Source organism: Bufo gargarizans, chromosome 6 (genome assembly GCF_014858855.1).
Source record: "Bufo gargarizans isolate SCDJY-AF-19 chromosome 6, ASM1485885v1, whole genome shotgun sequence".
Classification (NCBI taxonomy): domain Eukaryota; kingdom Metazoa; phylum Chordata; class Amphibia; order Anura; family Bufonidae; genus Bufo; species Bufo gargarizans.
The window spans coordinates 68,511,513-68,531,002 of NC_058085.1; the positions used below are offsets into that span (position 1 = coordinate 68,511,513).

At 40.7% G+C, this 19,490-nt stretch overlaps 1 protein-coding gene across 1 annotated transcript in view; it reads left to right on the forward strand.

Moving 5' to 3' along the window:
- The window catches only part of MGAT5B (alpha-1,6-mannosylglycoprotein 6-beta-N-acetylglucosaminyltransferase B), a 112,516-nt gene extending 93,927 nt beyond the window's left edge, over positions 1-18,589 (forward strand). Inside the window, exons 14-18 of the mRNA XM_044298418.1 lie at positions 4,971-5,117; positions 8,123-8,239; positions 9,811-9,885; positions 10,336-10,598; positions 17,700-18,589. Coding sequence (XP_044154353.1) covers positions 4,971-5,117; positions 8,123-8,239; positions 9,811-9,885; positions 10,336-10,598; positions 17,700-17,898 — 801 coding nt within the window. The 3' untranslated portion in view covers positions 17,899-18,589. The remainder of the gene's footprint in view (positions 1-4,970; positions 5,118-8,122; positions 8,240-9,810; positions 9,886-10,335; positions 10,599-17,699) is intronic.
- Positions 18,590-19,490: the final 901 nt, after the last annotated feature.

A 19,490-nucleotide genomic window follows, 5' to 3' on the forward strand; every position in this document is an offset into this window, starting at 1 on the left:
ATTTACAGAAGATCTTGAAAAGACTTTTCTTCAGTTTTCTTTGTTTAGTCGGATTACTTTAATCTCTCTGTATTGTTGAAACGGAGATGAAATAACCTTTTATTAAAAATGTTACAAAAAACCACATGCTTTCAAAGGGTGTCCTAATTTTTTCACATGACTGTATAATGGCAATTAGGATCCTCAGTCAGTGCAGCAAGGTGTAATAGGATTGTTCCTACTACCCAGGCTTTAACCTGTCCTACTGAAAGAAGGTTCTGCTTCAATACTGTGGAATGATTCTTCCCTATCCCTGCACTAAGTACACTGTAAAATGGCTGAATCCAAGATGGCAGAGGCTATTTATAGAGCTGTGACATCACAGGGATGGCTGGCTACTGATTGGCTGCATGCATGGCATTGTGGGTGATCCCTTGCTCCCAGAGTTCCTTGCTTTATGTCCTGACACATGCAGCAGCCATTTTAGGAAAAAATGCCATTCGTTACCACGAAGCGTGAGGAAATTCGGATTCGGTGCGAATCGAATTTTTCTTGAAATTCGGATCAAATTCCACTACATCAACTTTCGCTCATCTCTAATCATAATAGTAGGTACAACATAGGAATAAAAAACAAACACTAATGTGACATCATCATAAAGTATATCCTAGCAATAAAGACGAACAATCTTCACAGCAGTGACATCAACAAAATAGGACTCAGCTCAACAATAAAGACCATTGCTATTGTGAAATCACTACAGAAGAAAACAGACAAACCATATTATGAGATCATCACAATAGAACGCAGCTCATAAATGAACACAAAGGTTGTTGTGACATCAAAGCCTAGAAATAAGGACACTCTAGTGTTATATCTTCGAAATAGAATACACACTGTAAATAAAGGTAGAGACAATACTGGCAACACTAATGGGACATCATGACCATATCAAAAGTGTAGAACAAAAAAAATATTTTTATGTCATCATGACTCATAGCTTAAAAGTGAACACGCAGCCTACTATGACTTAGAGATAAAGACAAACATTATTGTGACATCACTAGAATATAATACAGTCTATGAATCAACAGAAACAATATTATCTAACAAAAGGTTCCTGAGAGCTCACGGAATGTGTTCACATTGTGCGGTGATGCCGTGCTGGTGGATTGGTAAGACCCAGTGCCAAAATGGCTTTGTCTACCAGCAAGGGTGCTGTTAGACTGCTGGGTCCCGCCGCCTGCTGGTACGGTGATGTAGCGTCAGTGGTCGCCATGTGGTGCTGCACCAAATAAGAGTAGGTGCCCACTCGTGGAGGCAAACTTGGCGTGGTGAGTGGGCTTATGTCTTTTGATCAAAATGTATACCAATGTCACGTGTACAGTATGTATTTTAGGGGGCGGTATACTTTTATTTACACTAAGAAGCGATATCAATTGTGCTGAGAAGCAGTGATAGATCAATGCATGGCATGTGGATGTGCGATCCATGTTCTCTTTTTTTGTTGGACAAACAATAATATGACTTTATTATAATACACCAAAGCTGAGAAATTGACACATTGAAATGTATGACATCAGTAGCCTATGACTAAATATAATATATATATATATATATATATATATATACATACAGGTGTATAATATATATATACTGTATATATTTATATATCTCAAAACAAAAAAGCCAAAAAGCCTTAGGAAGTTTTACATCATCACAATAGTAAGGCATTAATATCAGATATGTAGTGGTCCAACACCTCGCACCCCCACCAATCAGCTTTTTCGGGAAGCCACAGCACTGGAAGCTATTCGATGTATAAAGTGGAAGCAGAAGGCTCTGTACACAGTGTAGTTTTTGGTGTACTGCAACTCAGCTGTCATTTACTACTGGCCTCTACACAGTGTATGGCGCTGTCTGTGTCCACTGGCGGCTGTCGGAAACAACTTATTATTGGGGTGGCCAGGTACCTATGGATGCCTGAGGATAAGTCATTAATATCTTTAGCCTGGACAACCCATTTAAGTTACAGTCAATATATTGTAACACCCACCTTGAGCCCACTAGAGGAAATTATTTTGGGGGCCCACTGTCAGTCTGTACTGAACATGTGAATTTTTAATGGCTTTGCCATTTTGGGTATTTATTATACAAATAATAAGGCATAATAGATTTTTTATACAAAAAGATGGCCAGCTCACAAGAAGTCAATTAAATCTAATTTAATCTCAACCTATAAAATCGTGCCAGATATTGGCCAATCATACATACAGTAATACACTCTTATGTGCTGACATAAATACACCAAATAGCAGTATAAAATCAAATACAGTTATAAAATATAATTCTAAAATATACTATCAAAGTAGCAGTATAGTTATAGTAGTCACAGTCCCTCCTTTCTATTAAGCTGCGGAGCTCTCGCAGCTTACTCTATAATATTTAGACTGCAGCCCTACGTTATTTTCCTTTAGATTTTCTTAATTTATATACTTTCAAAAGGATAGTGGAATGTTCTTTGGGGCGTAAGTGAGTGTCCAGTATCTTACTTCACAATGATATATGCGTTAGATGATTGCTAATAGTGGGGCGCAGGTCCACTTACATGTCCAGTCGCTTCTCTGCTATTGTAGTATGGGGTAAGAGTGTATTACTGTATGTATGATTGGTCAATATCTGGCACGATTTTATAGGTTGAGATTAAATTAGATTTAATTGACTTCTTGTGAGCTGGCCATCTTTTTGTATATTTATTGTCTAGCTATTGGATGGTAGTAGGCCGTGCTCTATTTTGGTGAGCTTCCCATAATTGTTTTTGTGTACACTTGTTTTTGATAATATATTTTTTGTCTGTATTCAAAACAGCTTTACATGGCTTTGTTTTGTGCAGGCCCTTTGGCTCCATTATTGTGTCAGAACTGTAGCGCCTTGAAGAATCCTCAGGTACTCTAGTGGGCCAGTCCAGCCCTGTTCTTCAGTTTGGAAAGTCTTCAGACTCTTTAACCTTTTCACATTTTATGTTGTGACTTTGTGCTAAAATTTTAAAAAAACAAGTTTTCCCCCATCATTCTGCATTCAGTAACCCATAATGAAAAAGTGAAAACAGAAGGTTTGAAATCTTTGCTAATTTCTTGGATTGACCTAACTATTTTGACCCTTTAGTCATGACTCAGTTGAAGAGCCAGTGATTATAGCCTCCAGTGTTCTTGGGTATGATCTCACAAGGTTTGCACACCTGATTTTGGAGATTTTCTGCCATTCTTTGCAGATCCTCTCAAGCTCTATCAGGTTAGTGGACATCCATTTTCAGGTATCTTTAGATATGTTCAATTCGGTTCAAGTCAGGGCTCTGGCTGGGCCACGTAAGGACATTCACAGAGTTGTCCCTAAGGTACCTTTACACCGGACGACAGAGCAGCAGATTGTCATGAAGGAAGCATTCCTTCACAGTATGGGGATGAGCAATCACTCATGCCATTGCTCAAACCATACTGACTCATTGTTTGCCGGCAGCAGATTGTGGTTACACAGCACGATCTTCTGCCAGTAAACAATAATTTTTGTGTGCACACAAATGATCAAATGACTCGATGAACGAGCTGTCCCTCAACCCTGACCAGTCTCCTTGTCCCAGCCACCGGAAAAAAAACCACAGCATGATGCGGCCACCACCATGCTTCAATGTAGGAATAGTATTGGACAGGTAATGAGCAGTGCCTGGCTTCCTCCAGACAGGATGCTTAGAATTGGGGCCAAAGAGTCCAGTCTTGGTTTCTCACAGTCGGAGACTCCTGTAGTTGCTTTTTCGCAAACTCCAGTTGGGCTTTCATGTGTCTTTTACTGAGGAGAGACTTCTTTCTGGCCACTGTGCCATAAAGCCCAGATTGGTGAAGTGGGTTCTTGGTCACCTCTCTTATCAAGGCTTTTCTCCCCTGATTACTTAGTTTAGTGGGGCAGCCGGCTATAGAATGAAAGACCTCGTTCTTCCTAACTTCTTCCATATAAGAATTATGGAGACCACTATGCTCTTGGGAACCGTCAATGCATCAGAAATGTTTTTGTACCATTCGTGCCTCAACACAATCCTTTCTTTGAGCTCTAAAGGCAGTTCTTTTAGTCCTTGTAGCTTGGTTTTTGCTATTATATGCATTGTCAGCTGTGAGACCTTATACAGACAGCTGTGTGTCTTTCCAAATCATGTCCAATCAACTGTATCTGCCACAGGTGCACACCAATCAAGGTGTGGAAAAGGGTCTGAATACTTATGTCCATACGAAATTTGTTTTTCCATTTTAATACATTTGCAAAAATGTCTGAAATTCTGTTTCCACTTTCTCATTATAGGGTATTGAGTGCATATTGATGGGGAAAACTTTATTTTTTATTTTAGTACAAGGAGCAACATAACAAAATGTGAAAAAAGTGAAAGGGTCTAAACTAGACTTTCAGAATGCATTGTATATACATCACTATACATATGTACCACTACTCCTGGTTTAATGAGTTATGGAGTCTTTAAGTTCGTCAAATGTTTGTGTGGGTTTTCTACTAGGTACTTGAGGTTTTTTTCACAGTCCAAAAACATGTTTTATTGTATTGGCTGTAGTGTATATGTGTGTGTGTTAGGATAGAAAAAGCTTGTGAGCTGCACTGGGGGCAATTTAGAGATAATTGTAAGATCTTGATAAATAAGTTTACCAGCTTCTTAACCTATGTTCATCCATATGCTGACAAATAATACATACTGTATATAGTGAAGCCTGTGTGCTGCTAAAATAGCAAAGATTTCTATATTTCCTGTATGTTATTTGTCCTATTCTAAAAGGACCTATCCTATCTTAAAAAACAATCTGGTTGGAAGAAAGAGAAAATTTTTGGAGAATGTTGACCACAGTAATTTGGTTATATTGTTAGACGACTAGACGTGTTTAATTAATTCTTTGTAACTCCTCACTGATAACCTTATTTGATGTATTTTTATCTTTCAGTTGTTTATAGGTTTCGGCTTCCCCTATGAAGGTCCAGCCCCCCTGGAAGCAGTTGCCAATGGTTGTGTGTTTCTGCAACCTCGTTTCAATACACCACATAGCTCCCTGAACCATGAGTTTTTCCGTGGTAAACCAACCTCCAGAGAGGTATGAGGCTGTGACATTTAATTAAGATTGGTCATGATCAAATAATGACCTATACTTTCAGCAGTCAGCCCAGGTGATCTGACAGAGGGCATTTTACAAGATTATCACGGCCTACAATAGAGGATTTTGTATTGATTTAACCACAAGTAGAAAATAGTGTTTTGCACAGCAGGCCTGGGGAATAAATCATAGCCACCTGACAAAAAACATAATTACCTCCATTAATTAGACAAGATTTCCCACTGAGTTCTGATGAATGGTGGTGTCAGTCAGGAACTGTCAGGGAATGAGCTGCATTCGCACTGATGCACGCTCATTTTATTTCCAATATCGGGATCAGTGAATTGGGGAGAGTTTAAAGCCAAAGAAGCTAGCAAGTTGATGTTAGCCCATGACTAACATGTCCATGTTAATCATTATTGTTCATCATAGTGACCATATACTGTATACATCCTGGCATGGTAACTTATGACAGAATGCTTTGCCTAAAATGATGTGCCTGATGTTGAATTAACAAAATCTTCATCACATCCCAGTTGAACCATACCTCAAATTCAGTACCATTGTAACAGTCTAGGCTCAGTACAAATTGACCACCTTTCTTATGACCCTACTTACTAGTGTAATAAATCTAACCTTCCTACCAAATAAAACTAGCCAAGCAGGCACAGGAACTCAGGACAAACCAGGCCAACTCCCAACAATGGCCGTTTCACTTGAAACCTCTCCTACCTTCCGTATGTCTTGCTATCAACATTTGCCTAGTTCATAACACATCCATTACCTGTCATTGCATTCTTGCTCTGGTGGACACTGAATAATTAGCTAATTTAGACAAATAATTTTTTTCTCTTATTTGCAAAACTGCTCATGCTCATTTGTGTTACATGTTGATAATTATATTCAAATGCATCCAAAAATTCTCAATTGGATTGAGGTGTGGACTGTCCACTACAGGGCATTAACAGTTTAGTTTGAAAGTCATACCAGTGCATGCATTGCTGTAGCATAGGATTTACTCAATCATTTTTTTATTAATGTAAAATGTAAGGGTAACTAGTGAATACAAAGCTCAAAGTAAACTTTTGAATGCTCCCCCATCCCTCATAATCTACCAGCTCATGTGAAAGTTAGGGCGAGGGCACACTTGCCGGCCAATTCACAGTAAAAAAAAAAAAGGTGCAACTTACGACATTGCCTTGCCTTTTCCTCCTGATAGCTCACTGTCTGGACACAGGCTGTATCATATTTTTTCTGTGCCAGAGTGGCCAATGCTCAGGGAAAGAAATCTGAGTCTATGCACTTCCTATGCAGATAGACTCTGCGTCACAGCCAGTAGCCAATGCAGTTGCAGAACAGAGGTCAAAATTCAGGCCCTGGACTTCAAATTAATCCAGACCTAGGACAAGGCTCCAAAATTAATACAGACCACTAATTATATTAAATGGGTTCTCCAGGATTTAGGAAAATTAAAATACTTAAATATTACTTTATTATAAATATATTCCCAAATACATTTCATTAGTTATAATATAATGTCTCGTTTTGTCTGGGGACCAATTATTAGGAGAAATAAAATGGCCGCCATCCTATCAGTGCACCTAATCACACAGCAGGAAAATTTACTTCGAAGCACTAAGCTAAAGAGCTGCCTCATCCTCCTCTCTGCTTTGCTTGTCAGGGATTATGATCCTGAATACAGTTTAATATGATCTTTAGCTCAATATCTGTAGGAATGAAGTTCATGAGGAGACATGAAGTACAGAGAGAAGGTGGGGATGTGGCTGATGAGTAGCAGCACTTGTATGCAGTCTCCATTACCACAGCCCCACATTACCACAGTCTGTCCTGTCTGTCCTTTCTGTACTTCATGTCTCCTCCTGATCTCCATTCCTACGGATATTCAGCTGAAGTTCTTATCAGCTGTGTTCAGGATCATAATCCCTGACAAATATGAGAAGAGGATGAGGCAGCTTCTGAAGTAACTTGTCTTGCTGTGTGATTAGGACAGGTTTTGTGTGTACTAATAGGATGGCGGCCATTTTATTTCTCCTCATGATTGCTCCCTAGACAAAATGAGCCATTATGACTAATGAAAGGTATTTGGGTATATATTTATAATAAGGTAATGTTTAAGTATTTTAATTATCTTAATTCATGGAGAACCCCTTTAAGATACCTGCCCCCCATCCCCCAAAATGAATTCAGTTCTCACATCGGACAAAATAATTTCAGACCCCTCCATCTACTTCTGGGTCCCCTTTACTTCTAAGAGCTGCTGCACAAAATATTCTGACACTGGCTAGCACCAGGACCTATTGAAGTGACGAGAACCTGGTAATGAGGATTCAGAAATGATACCAGGTATTACTGACATAAATCGAATCCAGTAGATAACAGTCACGTCACCTTGTGTCCATGGGCATTGTAGCAGCCACTATGGCTGCCATGAAGTCAGCTACTCCCCCATTCCTATTTCTCATTTTAGAAAACTTGACTATTATATGGCTCAGCTGAATGTAATGATACCATTGACTTAGTAACCGGTTGCTTCATTCTGGAGAAAAAAGTACTTTTAAGCCATATGCAAATGAGCAGTAAAATGCACCAAGGGTGGACTCAGGCCTGTTGATTGCCTTTTTGATTGACAGGGCCAGGTTTCTGCAAACTCATCTCACCTGGCCCTGTCTACCAAGAAAGAGAAGGAGGAGCTGGTATAGGAAGCAGAAGGAGCAGGGTGCACAGAGTGGCTGGAGACTGCCCTCAGTGCACTTAACTGCTCATTTGCTTATGGAATAAAAGTACTTGCCTTCCAGAATTACGCAATGGTTTGCTAAGTGAAAGGTATCATGACATTTAGCTGAACTAGCCCTACAATACACTACGGTACCTAGTAAATTTCCTGCTAACAAATTCCCTTTATAATAAAAATAAGTATGTAGTGCTATCTAATCATTCAAGATGACACATCAATGTTTCTCTGAAATTTTCATATTATTCTGCAGGTCTCATCTCAACACCCATACATGGAGATGACCATTGGAAGACCTCATGTCATAACAGTGGACTACAACGACACAAAAGAGTTTGAGGCAGCTATTAAAGTCATCATGAGGAGCAAGGTATTGTGAAGGATGCCTTTTATGGTGACTTATCTCCCCTGAGTACAGAAGAAGTCAAAACCCAACATGCTTGAGTCTCAAGACATTGGTCATTAAGTGGCCTACATACACCTTAGATGGTCAGCCGATTCAACAAGTATTAATCTAAGTTGTATAGTAGCTGAAGACTGGCCTTGATTATCACATGATACATTCCTGACAATGTAAGACTACATAATTGCCACACTATAAGCAGTCACATGAGAACCTAACAAAGGTGTTTACACTCAACGTTTTTCTTAGCTATTTGCAAACCATATTCAGATTTCTGCAGTGTTAATGAACCATGATATTGTGCAGTGGTGTCATGGATGAGAAACATTTGGCCTTGTTTCAACAGACTGGTTGTTAGGGATTTTTACATGACATCACTATTGAATAGACTGGTGGTGAGAAAATATGTCCCTAACAATTAGTCTCTCAGAGAATGGGAAAAGAAGCTTGGCCACTGTTGAGTCATGCTAATCCCCATCTCAGTAATAGTAAGGCTCTGTCCTTACCCCATTATTAGGTACAGGTTGGTAGACACTTCAAAAATCTATAGGTGCATTTAACATTTGCAGAGGTGTGGAAGTGCTTTTAACTAGAATTGAACTAGGATCATACACAAGATAGACTTAACAAGGTGCTGCTGTTTAAAGAGAGATAGACATGAGATAGATAGATAAATAGGTATATATATATATATATATGAGATAGATAAACAGGTAGATAGATAGATGGATAGATAGATAGATATGATATAGATAAATAGATAGATAGGAGATAGATAGATAATAGATAGTTATGAGATAGAGAGACATGATATAGAGAGACATGATATAGATAGATAGATAGATAGATAGATAGATAGATATGAGATAGATAGGTATGAGATAGAACAATATATATGATATGATAGCAATTTTCAATGCATTCCTTTTGGCAAAAAATATATATGTAACTGGCTGGAGGGAGGACAGAGGAACAGGGGTGGGAAACATCTCAGCCATAAAGGGTTTGGAGGTCTGGCTAATGCTTCAATTTGAGGTCATCGAGCCGTAGAGGTGTCAGTTGCGGGTGGTTTAACAGCCAATATTCCTGAGAAGCCGAGAGAGAGGTCTCATTATCTGGAAAGTTCTGTGCAGAAGAATAATGGTATATCACTGAGCTCAGGGACGAGGCCCAAGGGAACTCATTAGACAATGTGATGAGGAGAGAAAAGCTGCAGTCATGGAAGCAGAACCCTAATATTCTTTGTTTATTACCCCTGGTGAATGGGGGCTAGGCTTTGGTTGCTGTAGTAATGTCGCTATGTGGAGACAACGCTGTCCCTTAGTATATCTGGTGAATATGTCTTCTGCTGTCGTTATACCGCACATATACATACATTTTGTCAAAACTCATGTACCGTGACTTTAAATGTCTGCTATTAAGAGAGCTAGTGAATCTCTGATGCGGCCTGCTCCCTTGTTAACATATCATAACGTGATGTAGTCAGTTTTTCTACAAGGCATAACCAAAAACAAACCCATTCATTGCCTTTTCCATAGATTGAGCCATACCTGCCCTATGAGTTTACAAGTGAAGGAATGCTGCAGAGACTCCATGCCTATATCCAGCACCAGGTAATCATCGGATAGTGACTTCTCATTAGATACCAATCTGAAAGCCTGCTCTACTCTTATTAAATGCTTACAAAATGTATACTGCTTTAGTGGTGACCCTCTGTAAACTGTGCTCCATACTACACTACTAAATTGTTAAATCAATGAAAAGCCGACACTTGATGCCTGTCTTCAGACCACTGATATTAGCATATCCCAATTAACTGGAAATGTTCATTACAGATAATGCCTCTGTGCATAATGGAGCAGAATGTGCTTTAAATTTCTTTTCTGTTTCCTTTTTCATCATTCGTCATCCTCCATTTCCTGACAACATCCTTTTTATTTTGTATTCATATGCCTTTTTTAATACGCAATTTTTTTTCTTTTCTTTTCATATTTCCTTTACTTTTTCTGCTTTATCACCTATTACATTCCTTTTTTATGCATCCAATATGAAATCCCTTCCAGGAGTTTTGTTCTCCTCCTTTGCCCTTCCCCATTCCTAATAATACATCCCAGGTTAATCTACCATCCTCCTTGGTTCTCATCAATCATACACACCTGGTTTGGTTACCCAGTGATCCTCCTCCAACCACGTGGCCCCCTGTCACGTCGATGCAAGTATGGTTGTCTGCAGAAGGAGAATCTTGCACTAGTGCATGCTGGAACCATGACTTGGTATGTGAACCCACGTTCTTCAGCATCATCAATAGACAACATGTTCTGGAACAGTAAGTATACAGCAGTCTAATGTAATATGTAGCATGGCTACTGGTTAAAACTCTGTGACATCCTCTGTATGGAGGCTGTCATGTCTAAGAGCACCTGGTACTTTTGATTTTGTAGTCATAACTACCATGAAGACACCTAAAGAACATTAAAATATGTTCTTCAGTGTTTGTGGAAGCAATATATATGTTGATCTACAAAAAAAAATTAGCAATGGCTGAAATATGTGATAAATAATTGTACAATTTATCTATCTTTGAGTAGAGTCCATGGAACCCTGATATCCATATTTTCAGATTTTAGTGCCCATATTGACAACTACTTTACATCCTTCTGAGGTTCTGCCTATAGTTTGATTCATGATTGGTTCCAATTTACATGTTACTGTTGAAGTATCTGATATTGCTTGTTTGGCATGCTTTTTGGAAGTCAAAACCTGAAAACACAAAACCATATATTTTCTTTATGTTACAGTCTTAGAAGATTATTATAAAAGGGATGTATATTATTGGCAGATAATGGCAAATTCCATGGAATCTGTCATCACTTTCATGCATAGAGAAAAACAACTGTCCCTGAACATCTTCTATTGGCTCATTAGGATGGATATGAACCCATCTGATCTTTTTTTTCCAGTAGAATAACTAGAAGAATATGGCAGCTGCTAATTTCACCCCCTATTAAAATAACATGATTTATCTGCTTTCATAAAGCAGAGGAAGAGACCTTCTCCTCAGTCGACAGATCTTCTGTATATGACCAAGTTTATAGTATATGCAGCCTTTTCTTGAAAATGTTACCATATTTTTCGGACTGTAAGATGCATTGGACTATAAGACACACCTAGAATTTAGAGGAGGAAAATAAGAAAAAAAAGTTTTTTCTCAGAACTCAGATCAGACCCTCAATCTTCATCAGATCAGACCCCCCCCCACACCCATTATCCTCAGATCAGACATGAAAAAAAAAAGACATAAAAAACCTCACCTCGCTTGCTCAGAATGGTGCTGTCTTTCTGCAGATCCAGGACTCACCACTCCCTGATCTTCTCCTGACCTGCACTGCTCTGTGACCTGACGTCATACAGCATCAGGTCATAGTGCGCACCTATGTGCACTATGTTGTGGTGCTGTAAGGAGTCAGGACACAGTGCAGACCAGAGCCTGGAAGAAGACCAGGGAGTATGAGTACAGCCATTGCAGTGCTTCACCTCCGCTGCCTCTTGCATACTAATGACTGCTTCCATAATGGTCATTAGCATTCAGACTATAAGACGCACTGACATTTTCCCTCACTTTGGGGGGGGGGGGGGCATCTTATAGTCCAACAAACTTTTCCCTATTGTCACCATGTCCATGACAAATGAAAAGAGTTCCTTACATACAATATAAAAGGAAAGCCTGACAGTGATGTTTTTGAATCAGTGCTAGTGTCTCACAGTTTACAGTGTTATACAGAAGAGATTTAACAGTATGGTGCAACAGATTAGACACTGCTGAATCTAAAACTTAAACAAGTCCGCACCACAGAAGGATGCCTGGACTCAAAGATAATGGTACATTTAAAATAGAATAAGGCTGTGATGGCTAACCTCCAGCACTTCAGCTGTGGTAAAACTACAACTCCCAAGATGTACATTTGCTTGGCTGTTCTCAGAACTCCATTAGAATGAATGGGGCATGCTGGGAGTCGTAGTTTCACCACAGCTGGAGTGGCGGAGGTTAGTCATCACTGGAATATGGATTCTGGTGGTCTGAACAAGGTTTTATCATCTTCAAGGAGGGGGGAGAAGAAAGAAGGTGTCTTATTTAAAAATATGTTATTTTTGGCTGTTTTGAAGTTTACTTGGAAGTAAGGCCCCTTTCACACGAGACAGTTTTTCGTACGGATGCAATACGTGTTGCGAATGGACAGCATCTAGGCTGAATCCTTACCCATTCATATGAATGGGCCTGTGCACATGTGTGTTAATTCTGATCATTTCTGCAGTCAGGAAAAATCGCAGCATGTTCTATATTGTACGTTTTTCACAAAGCCCTTGTCCCATAGAAATGAATGTGGCTTGCTTGAAAAATGGAAGGAATTTGGACACAATGCGTTTTTCACTGATGGTTGCTAGGAGATGTTTATTGTTTTTCAGTTTTTCTTAACGCACGTGAAAAACGCTTTAAAAACTGATTGCATCCGCGTGGAGAAACTGAAGCACTGAACGTAATTGCAGACAAAACTGATTCAACTTGCCTGCAAAACCATCATTTTTAAAGACCCTGATTCATTCTCTGTCGCTCGTGTGAAATAAGCCTAATAATTGGCTTTTTATACATTCTCAAGGAGACATACCATTAAAGGTCTGAACTTCTAAGTTGTTGACGCAGGTAATAATCTGAGCTCACATAGGAAAGCTTTGTTCAGTTAGGCTGGGTTCAGACCTGAGCGTACTTGAACGTACGCTCTGTATGCGCGATTGTACGGGCGTTTGCAATCGCGCATACAGAGACAAGTGAATGCCCATTGTCGCGCGTTCCCGCTAAAGTCTATGTACGGGAACGCGCGACAAGACGCCCCAAAGAAGCTCATGTACTTCTTGGGGCGTCGGGCGTTTTACAGTGCGATCGTACGCGCTGTAAAACGCTCATGTGAGAACCATTCCCATAGGGAATCATTGGTTCTTGCCTGTTGAGCGTTTTACAGCGCGTAGGAACACGCTGTAAAACGCTCAGGTCTGAACCCAGCCTAAAGGTGAAGGTATCAGAATTAGGGCAGTAGAGTGATTTAAAAGAGGTGGCACTTATAAGATGGTAATGAGCAGTAAAAAGTGCATGATCCATAATAATAATAATAATAATTAAGGGTGAGCAAATCGACTTTGGATGCTTTATCCGAAGTCGATTCGCATAAAAATTTGTTGTATTACTATACGGAGTGGGAGCTCCGTACAGTATTAGAATGTATTGACTCTGATAATTTTGTGAATTAATTATTACTATAAAAGACCTTGATACCAAACTCGGGTTCGGTTCCAAGGTACCATAATAATAATTATCAGAATAAGAACTGTAATCTGATTGGCTACTATGGGAAAGTGTTTCACATGTCTATTGCAGCAGTTTTGATAAATGTCCCTCAATGTTTAACCTGTTACGGACACAGGGCGTACAGGTACACTCCTGATGTCCTCGTACTTAAGGACACAGGGCGTACCTGTACGCCCTGTGTATTTCTGATAAACGCCGCGCGGCGGGTAGTGATCAGAACAAGGTGCCTGCTCAAATCATTGAGCAGGCGCCTTGGGTCAATGCCCAGGGGGGTCCTGTGACCCCCCCTGTCGGCGATCGCAGCAAACCACAGGTCAATTCAGACCTGCGATTTGCTGCGTTTCGGGGTTATTCGGGTCTCTGGTGACCAGATAACCCAGAATAGGAGGGTGATCAGTGGTGTGATAATACACTACCAATCACCGTCCTGCGATCCTGAGAGGTGGCAGTCACGCCACCTCTCAGGATCTCTGCTAATTGGTCGGCTGGGCACGTGGGCGGGCGGAGCGGCAGTTTTGAATTGCCGGAGCTCCTCTCCCCACTCATACCGGTCTGTGGGGGGACAGAGGGTGGAGCCCGGCTGTTGTGTGAGTTTTTTTTGTGCCATCAGGCACAAGGCTGTGTTTTTTGGTGAGGTAGGGAGAGGTAGGGAGAGGTAGATTAGGCAGGGATAGTGAGGGAGAGTTAGGGGGAAAAAAAAAGTTTTTTTACTGTGGTGTAGCACCAGATTGGGTGTCTGGGGTCTACAGCACTCAGCTGTGTGACCCTAGACCCCCCAGGGGTGCTGCAGCTTGCCCCCTGTCCCCCCACACAAAAAAATTTGGGGCGCAAGTATTTTTTTTGCTTTTTTTATGCATGCACTGACTGTGGCGGGCACTCTTAGTGTCCGGCCACTGTTAGCGCATCACCCACCCCACCGCTGATCAGCTTTGTACCGCTAATCAGCGCATTTGAATCTTTTTTTATTTTTTACACTTTTTGGGATTTTCTAATTTTTTAAATTTATTTATTTCATTATTTTTTCTGTTAGGTGTAGGGCAAAGTCAGTGAACACCCCTCCCCCACACACACGCAAACTGAATAAAGTTTTCCACGCACGCACACACACGCACTCCCCCCTCCAGGCAGAGCAAGGGGAACGCCATGCTAGGGACACTGTGGCCCACACTAGTACGAGCAGCTCTGGGGCTCATACTAGTTTTCCGGCCCACCAGATAAGTCCACCTGAGCCCCCTACCGGTGAACTTGTCTGGTGCACCCCAGAGCATTTTAAGCATGTGATTCCTGATTTTGTTGGCCAAGCAGGAATCCAGATTCCCACAGTGGGCTTCACTGAATATGACTATTTTAGTCTTTTTTTCAGTGACCACTTTGTGAACCTGATGGTGGAGCAAATGAACCTGTACGCCCAACAGTTCATTGCTCAACACCCGGGCTCCTTTTTGGCTAGGGCCGGTGACTGGACTCCGGTCAGTGCAGCCGAGATGAGGACGTTTTGGGTCCTCGTGCTGCACATGGGCCTAGTCAAAAAACCTAGTGTCAGGCATTACTGGAGTGGGGACATCCTCTACCAGACCCCACTTTACAGTACGGCCATGACACATACCTGGTTTGAGGCCATCCGGAAATGCCTGCATTATGCAGATAATGCAGCATGTCCCCCCCAAGGTGATCCTGCTATAACCGCCTGTACAAAATTAGGCCGGTCATCGATCACTTTGGGGCCAAATTTTTGGAGGCCTATGTACCTGGAAGGGAGGTCACGGTTGATGAGTCTCTCATTGCTTTCAAGAGGAGACTCCTTTTCCGCCAGTATGCTCCCACTAAGCGGGCGAGGTATGGCGTGAAGCTGTAGAAATTTTGTGAGAGTACCGCAGAGTACACTTACAAGTTTCATGTGTATGAGGGACGAGATTCCCGTATTGAACCCCCAGAATGTCCCTCCACTCTGGGTGTTAGCGGGAAACTTGTGTGGGACCTTGCGCACCCACTGCTAGATAAAGGTTACCACCTGTACGTGGATAACTTTTATACCAGTATCCCCTTGTTCCAGTCCCTCGCTGCCAGATCCACGTCCGCTTGTGGGACCATGCAGAAAATTCAACGCAGCCTCCCTACCCACCCCCTCCAAGTACCTATCCCCAGGGGTGAGACCCGTGCCCTTACCAGTGGAAACCTGTTGCTGGTCAGATATAAGGACAAGAGGGATGTTCTTGTACTGTCCACAATTCACGGTAACGGCATCACCCCTGTCCCTGTGCAAGGTACCATGGCAACGGTCCTCAAGCCCGATTATATCGTCGACTACAATCGGTATATGGGAGGAGTTGATCTCTCTGATCAAGTCCTCAAGCCATATAATGCCATGCGCAAAACCCGGGCATGGTACAAAAAATTTGCGGTCTATTTGGTACAGGTTGCCTTGTACAACTCTTTTGTGCTGTCCCGGAGCGCTGGCAGCACAGGGAAATTTCTGCAGTTCTATGAGGCACTCCTCAAGGCCCTGATCTTTTCTGACCGGGAAAGAGCAGGCCGGAGTACCTCGGGAACTGGAGGTGCCCGGATCTTCCCTGGCCAACACTTTCCAGGTGTGGTCCCCCATACTGGAAAGAAGTGATGGTCCCCAAAAAAGTGCAGTGTGTGTCACAGGAGGGGGATACGGACACCACCACTCAGTGTGACACGTGCCCCGATCATCCGGGCCTCTGCATTATTAGTTGCTTCAGGGAGTACCACACTTCCATGGAGTACTAAATTTATATTCCTCTTCCCCAATTTTAATTAAATTTAGCCACTGACAATCTGAAAAAAAAACTATGGTTCTCAGACTTGAGACACTAAAACTAAAAATATATATTTTTTTATATTATTTTGTAAAACTAAAATAAATAAAAAAAGTAGACATATTAGGTATAGCCACGTCCATATGGAGACTATGTAGATACAATTTTTTTTTTTTTGTTTGGTTTATAAAAGGATATTATAGTATAAAATCTAAATAAATAAATGGTAGACATATTAGGTATGGCTGCGTCCGTAAGAATCTGCTCTATAATAATACCCCATGACCTAACCCCTCAGAAGAACACGGTCAAAATAATAAAATAAAAACGGTACAAAAAAAAGGTATTTTCTTGTCACCTTACATCACAAAAAGTGTAATAGCAAGCAAGCAAAAAGTCATATGCCCCCCAAAATAGTGCCAATAAAACTGTCCTTTCATCCCACCAAAAAATAGCCCCTACCTAAGATAATCTGCTAAAAACTAAAATAAACTGACTCTTAGACTATGGAGATACTAAAATGTTTTTTTTTTTTGTTTATAAAAGAATAATATAGTGTAAACCCTAAATAAATGTAAAAAAAAGTAGACATATTAGGTATCGCCGCGTCCGTAAGAATCTTCTATATAAAAATACCCCATGACCTAACCCCTCAGATAAACACACTCAAAAAAATAAAATAGCTTTTTTTGGCATTTGTTTTTTTCCAGTAACAAAGCAAGGGTTAACAGCCAAACAAAACAATATTTATTACCCTGATTCTGCAGTTTACAGAAACATCTCATATGTGGTTGTAAACTGCTGTATCATCAAACAGCAGGGCGCAGAAGGAAAGGAACGCCGTATGGTTTCTGGAAGTCAGATTTTGATGGCCTTTTTTTGGGCAGCATGTCCCATTTGAAGAACCCCTGATGCACCCCTAGAGTAGAAACTCTATAAAAGTGACCCCATCTAAGAAACTAAACCCCTCAAGGTATTCAAAACTGATAAAATACAAGGGAAATACGAGAGGTGAAGTGACATGCACTCCTTAACACAGATATGTATATCATATGTGGAAATTTGGAGTGGAAATTGCCAAATGGATGGCTATTATGTCTGTTTATTATGTGGTTGTCAGGTGGAACATATCAGATTGGTCATACAGATATCCTTCCCAAAATGTGGCAGGTTAAACTCACCTAGAAAATGTGACCAATTAGGAAAGTACAAATGTTTTGGGTCATGTGACTTTTCTGAGACTTTTGTTTGATGTATCATCTCATGTCATCTTGTCACCCCAAAGGCTTGGAGCCCAGTGCGAGAGTACAGAATCTGTAATGAGCCACTTGTACCCAGCCGTGTCACCTTCTGTTCGGGAATGCTACCTTCAGAGGGAGCCCCTGCTCTTTAGCTGTTCAGGACAAAGCACAAAGTTCCGCAGATTGTGCCCATGTAGGGACTACCAACGTGGACAAGTAGCTCTGTGCAAGGACTGCTCGTGATGCCATGGGTTGTTCAGCCCAATAATTGTCTCCATTAAATTTCCAACTACTGATCATATTGACTGCTGCATGTAGAGGTCCTACTGTACCCTTTCTAACTGTGACTATTACAGGCTGGAATCTCTGCCCGGCGTTTTATGCTGCAGCATAAAGCAATAGTGAGAATGATACGCACTCACACCACAACCTGTGTAATACATCTTGGAGCCACGTAATGATCTCCATGCCCTCTCCATGGTTTTTGATGAATGGTTGACTACACAAATAAAGCACAATGAAGATGAAACAAGACAGCAACAACAACAACGACCAATCAGAGGGAAGAGAGCTGCAAGGTTTCAAGGGCAGATCCTTTGAAAAAAGGGCATGTTCTAATGGCAAGATATAGGAACTACTTGTAATAAATATGGTGTCAGTGCCAGCTAGTGTGGTGCAGCCAGTGCCAATCCAGTGAATGCTCGAAGGGACATCACTTCCATTTCTGAACATTACCGATGGGACAATATGATTTTGTTTTTTACAGAAAAAAACACAAAGACTAATAAAATGTCGAGGATTCAGAATAACAATTAAGTCATTTGGACCAAATGTGAAAGTAATTTATTTTAAGCCAGGGAGGAGGAGATATATGCACTTTTTTTTGTCTGAAGCCGACACTTCCAAATAACCTGGAATGTCTCAAAAGAAGGCGTGTGAGCAATAGGATTTCTTTATTTCTCTCATTTATGTTAATAAAGGCTGAATTGGTGAAACAAAATTAACATTCTTCAATTTAAATTTAAAGGTGCAAACCAGGCAAAAGGGATCCACTGGGTCTCATATATCAAACTTAGTATCCAATTACAAGGTAGCTTTTATGTATTGACGAAATGAACTGCACTGTGATTGGTTGCACAAAGTAGAACACAAAGCTAGATTTACTATTAGTTTTGATAACTGAGGCTGACTGTGTTTTTCTAGAACCACTGTGTCATCTGCCCCCTTAGGCCCTGCATTACCATGGTTGCCAACAGTCTCAAATTTGCAGGGACTGTCCCTAAGTTTCAAAGCGAATTGAAAATTAATGGATGTTGGTAAGTATGCTTCATCCACTTGCCCAGAGGGGTCATCATTGTGTTGCCTGTGTCCATATAAAATTAAATAAATGCATCATTTTTATTACTGATCTCAAAGATTAAGTAAACTGATAAACATATAAGTAGGGGATCTGACTGAAAAGTCAAAGAAGAAGCCTAATGCAAAGTTTGTTTGACAATTAAAATGTTATCAATGTTCAAAACCTTGTCAGCTCAAAAAAGACCCAAACACTCTGAAATGTTCATATAGTTTTTACAAACTCATTTAAAAAAAACTATTATTTGAAGGCTCTAATCACACTGCTTTTGCAAGAAAGAAGCTCCTTATGCATACTTTCCATAGTTCAGTTGAAAAACTATTTTAGTTGTACCTTTGGCCTCAAGAATTTCAAACCTTCTGGGACTGTCCACACACATGGGTGGGGCTTATTAAAGCCTTGCCAATGTTCATCCCAGGGCAGCATGAAATTGTCTGGGCTGTCTGAATTTTAGGTAAAGTCCTTGAAAACCCATTCT